The 5,241-nt window shown below is 41.2% G+C and overlaps 2 protein-coding genes across 2 annotated transcripts in view; one reads left to right on the top strand and one right to left on the bottom strand. All coding sequences in view use genetic code 11, as the record gives it.

The window, feature by feature from the left end:
- Positions 1–3,402, top strand: part of EGR_06819 (39S ribosomal protein L52) — a gene marked incomplete at both ends in the record, with an annotated part of 14,862 nt that extends 11,460 nt beyond the window's left edge. The window contains 4 exons of the mRNA XM_024496068.1: positions 2,709–2,839; positions 2,896–2,963; positions 2,993–3,060; positions 3,265–3,402. Of these exons, the coding sequence (XP_024349488.1) occupies positions 2,709–2,839; positions 2,896–2,963; positions 2,993–3,060; positions 3,265–3,402 (405 nt within the window). The remainder of the gene's footprint in view (positions 1–2,708; positions 2,840–2,895; positions 2,964–2,992; positions 3,061–3,264) is intronic.
- Positions 3,403–3,650: 248 nt separating this feature from the next.
- Positions 3,651–4,187, bottom strand: EGR_06818 (28S ribosomal protein S17; the record flags this gene model as incomplete). Its single annotated transcript, XM_024496067.1, has 2 exons — positions 3,651–3,893; positions 3,927–4,187. The coding sequence occupies 2 exons, from the start codon at positions 4,185–4,187 to the stop codon at positions 3,651–3,653; spliced, it is 504 nt and encodes a 167-aa protein (XP_024349487.1).
- Positions 4,188–5,241: the final 1,054 nt, after the last annotated feature.

Genomic DNA, 5,241 nt, shown 5'->3' with positions numbered 1-5,241 from the left:
GTCTCTGTTGCATAATCGCACACTTTCCACTATGCGAATTTAACGTGCTTTTAACGCATTACTGACTCGTCCATTTTTTCTGTTCCTTTCTTCTTGAGTTACACAGCAGAAAGCTCGATAAAATCCTCTCATTAAACAAACTGTAATACCGGTTTTCCCTCTTAAGCTACCTATGAGTGATTGTTTTTATTGTTTACTTAAGCGTTTCACTAGAAGGCATCTCGCTTGTGGCGACTTGCGGTGATCATTCAAATATCGTGTCTTGAAGCACGACCGTTAATGACCAAATCAAATCCAGACTGGGATGATTTTAAAACGCTTCATTGTAAATATATGCTTACAGTCACAGTTGGGTAATAAATCCCGGATTGCTGGCTGGACCGGTAGAGAAACGGAATAAAATAGCTGTGATGAATGGCTACCGAACATTAGCTCTTAAATGCCATCCTATGTATTCAAATAAATTTACTTGTTTCAGGCAAACGTTTTCACAAATAACAATTCTCGTAAAAATTACGCTTGTCTTACGAAAGTAGCCAGTCCTGAGCCCATGCAGAAGCGGTGAGTCCCGCTATCGTGATTCATGAAAAGACCGAAACTGCGGATATCACAGCTGTAATGAGACTCCACATGAGAATTTAGAAGAGCTTCCATGCTTTTAGGGGTTCCTAGCTTGGATGCGATTGTCAAAGCACCGATTAGGTACACCATTTTACGGATTAATATTAATTATTCCAGTGTTTACTAATATAGGCCTATCACTTTGCTCAGATATGAGTCTACCACAGGAGACCAATGTTAAGATTGTCTTTAACCTCAAACAGCTCATTGACCATTCAGCGAATAAACAATAGAGCTTTGTACAAGGCCAAAACTTGGCTAGCGTATTTAGAGAACTCCTACATGTTTTAATTGTGCATTAATTTAGGAAGTTAAGAAAAGAAGAGTGATAAATTATAATAGGTAAAATTGAGCATTGTGAAGAAGTAGAATATTGCAGCACCATTAAAATGTGTTCAACAGTCCATCCATGGAGGTACTTAATTCTCCACAGACTGTACCTCTACTCGGCAGCATGGCCTCGGGGCCTTAACGATAGTCTCTCAGTTTATTCCCTGTGGCAGTAGTACATTTTCTTGTGGTGTTGGTGAATTCTTACGGCCTCGGGGAAGACTCGGGGCGCTGCATTGGTGGCAGCAGTAAACGAACCAGCTTCAAGTGTGTAAATATCCTAATTCATGCTGTTGAATGCTATGCCATAGTGAGACAAGAAGAGCATCTGCCGCGAATGGATAAATCTGTGAAGACACCTGGCAGAAGGCCAAAAAATGACGTCTACTTTAGCAAATTCCCTATTTATGTGTTCTGGGAAGTGCTACTCACGACCAAAGCAGCACCAGCCTTGAACCTTCTGCAAAAGTTTGATATGTAGCAGTCCTCGTTACCTATATGAGGGTGTCAACTAAGTGAACAAGCGATACCTCCTCCACATCCCTACCAGTTGAACGGAAACCTGAGAGAGAGATGGCTAGCCAGCACTGAATAGAGAATAGCGTGGGAAGGAGGAATAGACGCAAAACGTTACCCGCATAGAGTTATGTCAACTCCCATCCTTTATTGCATGACCATATGCATTTATGTCAACCCTCACGACTTGCGATTGACATTCGAGATGTCCTCATTGTGAACCGTCATCCAGTGTTGAGCAGCGTAAAGACGGCGCATTTCTCCATCTCGGTACACTCCTCGTGCGTGACATCGGAACCATGGATCTTTTCGGTTGCATGCGAATTCAATAACTGTCTACGTTATGATAGTTGATGCGAGAGGTCGACCAAGGGGGCACTGTAGATGACGCTCAAAAGAAGAAGGAGACGATGTAATGCTTTGGTATTCTGTTTAACTCTGCGTTTGCCTCTACAGATTGTAAATCTGCTCGAAGTCATAGTTTTCGGAGCATGAGCATAGACCCAACTCTTCTGTATGTTGGTAATATTCTTTCTGTCACACTATAATGCCGATCGTCTATGCTGAATACTTATGTTGTTTTAATGTATCTTTCGGGGAGGAGGCAAGCAGGAAATTCGAATCTCATGACCGGATCTTCCCCTCCCGCACCTAGTGACTGCGATTCTCCCCCTTCTTAAACGTTGTGTTTTTCCCCTTTATCTCTTCATCTCTAATAAATATGTCCAAAATGAATCAATCGGGCTTGTCTAAGAACGCTGGGAATAGGGAAGCGGAGACCGACGAGTCTCGCTCCACAATACTGTTTAACACCAAACTTTACTGTTGAAAAACGCATTTGTTTTAGTGCGCACCATGATTTTACTCCCACAGGTATGTAAAAGGCCCCAAAGTAGGACATATTATGAAATTATAATATTCAAATTTGACAAAGGGGTCTTTGGAATTGGTTTTATGTAAGCTTGGGGTATTGTGGCACTTTCTTTGTAATAACAAAAGAATTTGCCTGAACAAAACTAGCCATTTAAAGTAAAGTGTGGCAATAATAAAGCAGGGGATTTTATTTTGTTGATTCACACTACAACATTATCGAATTTCATAAGTTCGATTTTTTTGAACTAAACTGGAATCAAGTGGAGGATCATATCCATGATTTTACTCTGACATTTCGTATATATTTTATTTTTAGAGTTCCTTACTTGTAATGTCATTTTAATAATACTCATGTTTATCCTTATTAGTGGAAGCAGGGGTCTTCTAATTCGCCTGATTTGTGTGATTTGCCTCTCGTAGCTGTCGATGCACGTATTGGGAGTTACAAAGGCGGTGTCTCTTCATTTACCATTAAAAACCACTGCAAGGTTTGCCGGAGGTGTCTTTCGTGCTCGGTATACTGTTATGGTGCATAACTTACCTTCCCTAAAATAGTCGTGGACTTCCGGCGGCAAACAATGAATGGGGTCCCCTAACTGATTTACCAGACTATTCATTCTTGGGTAAAATTAGCTGTTTCGCCTATTTTTAGATGGTAGAACTCCTAGAATAACAACTGTTGGGCAGAGAAGAAGGATTCTCGACCAGTATGCTACGGTGGTATGCCTTCATCTCCAAACACTTGATAAACTATCGACAACAACTGCTTTGGAGTTGATTTTGTAGTATTAAGTCCATCAAGTGTTTTGTGCTAAATTTTCTGAAAGTTTCTTGGTCAAGTTCTCTGTGCCAAGTTATGGGATTATTCTTACAAACAGTGTTTGTGCTTAATTCCGATTAGCTTAGCTGGAAGTTATTTTTTAGAAGCAAATAATCACTCTCTCTGCTGAGTTAAACGACTCCAACAAGAAATTGAAGGAGCATCAAGATTCAATAGATGAATTGCGCGCAAAACTTACTGGACAACTACTAAAAGCAAAGGGATCGCAGAAGATAGTCTGAGTGTTCTGATGTATTGTACATGACAACTGAAAAGCCAAATTATATGCCTCCGGTCTTTTTCCTGTCTTTTAAATGATAATGGTATGATCGTGGATGCTTATTAACAAGAGGCATGGAGCGAATGGACGCTCGACGGGCCGACTCTGCAAACAGAAACAATCCCACAATCTGCGATAAAGGATAGCGGAATATCAGGAGACGCGGGTTTACTGAGATGAGTGAGTTTGCAATGTACAATAGTACAAAATCTATGATTTCTGCCGATGTTCGTCAAGCCACTGCTGCATCACTTCCAAGGGGTAGTCGGGCCCTTCGCACCGTAAGCCACTTATAGGGTCGACAATATTTCCAACGGGAAAGACCACCTTTTTGAGCTTGTAAACCGTATTAAACGCAATTGGGGGGTCGCACCTCTCCACTAAAACTATGTCGCCAATATCGGCCTCCGCGCCCTGCTTGTGTGTCCAATACGTTCGCGTTTGATAGAAATACTACGGAATCTGCGAACATAAACGAATGCAAACCTTAAGCAGGAACTTGTTGAGACATAGTTTGTGTATTTTGACTTTGATTATGTCCTTTCTCGCGGCTGTCAATTCTTGGCCGAAAGGAACCACCTTGCCAAGTGCAAGATCAAAGGGGGCTTTGACAACTCTCCCAGTGTAGGAGGCATTGACGGGAGAAACTCCCTCTAATTCTGGCCTGTGAAATGGGAAGAGCTTCTGTACATGAGGCTCGACTAGTTTTTGCACGCGTGCACTTCGGTGCATCCAGTACCGCACCATCGTTGGTTAGCGGCTTGAATGTTGCGGGATCGCGCGAGGTGACTTAAACGACTTTGACCATTGAAATTACTGCTTGAACAAAAAGAGTAACATTTCATAAAATCTCAATTTGCGCATATTTTGGGTTAAAATCGTTAAAGATTTGACAAAAACTTAAAATAACTTGATAACAATTTGTATTAGCAGAATAGCCAAGCAACTTTCCTTTTAATAAGCCCTTCGTAAACTAGGTTTAGTATGTGCCTGCCACAATTAAGTGCCAGTTAAAAGCATGTGAAAGAGTAGATGTCAATAAGACTTCTTCCCTCTTTTCCTTTGGGTATTAACCAATCATTTCACCATTTGCTTAACATTTCACTCAAATTTACTCTTCATGCATTAATTTCAAATTATTTTACAGAATATTACTGCAGAATTCTACGTTATCAAGACTAGGAGGGTGCTCATGGACGTGGATGGATTTTCATAAATAGCAATTCATTTCTGTAATACTTTCTGTTGTCGCCTACCACATCTTCTCCAAATGCCATGCTACCAATTTGTTGACAGGCTTCTGCAGCTTTGCAGCTGAGCATCATTTGATCCATTGGGAAGGTAAGCTGGGGCCAGATTAGCTTCAACTGACATTTTATGCAATGACTGCTAATGCAACAAGCCATTCCGAAAACGCCAGGGAATATTCATCTTTTGATATTTGTCTGCACGGTGATTCGTGTCATTAATGAGGTAGAACACTCACGATGGCATTCGAAACACGATAAGTTTGCAGAGAAGATTTATGACCCACAATTGCGTGTGCAATCTCCAGGACTTCTTATTCTAGCATGATTCTTCCTTCACTGTGAGGGTAGGTAGCTTCACTCGTGCTCACAGCCCTTCATGTTTCTTGATAACAAATCTGCTTACAAGTTCGTAGGTCCAGTGACATTATTGGGTTCCATGTAGCGCCACAGCTTTGACCTTTCATCTCACCAACCAAATTCGATGGAACAATTTCTACCACAACTAATTGGAAAAATGATGAGAATTTCGTTTGCGATTATGCAACCGAGAT

Source organism: Echinococcus granulosus, assembly GCF_000524195.1.
Source record: "Echinococcus granulosus chromosome Unknown EG_S00064, whole genome shotgun sequence".
Classification (NCBI taxonomy): Eukaryota; Metazoa; Platyhelminthes; class Cestoda; order Cyclophyllidea; family Taeniidae; genus Echinococcus; species Echinococcus granulosus.
The sequence above is the reverse complement of the archived record's forward strand: the minus strand, read 5'-3'. Positions and strand labels throughout refer to the sequence as shown.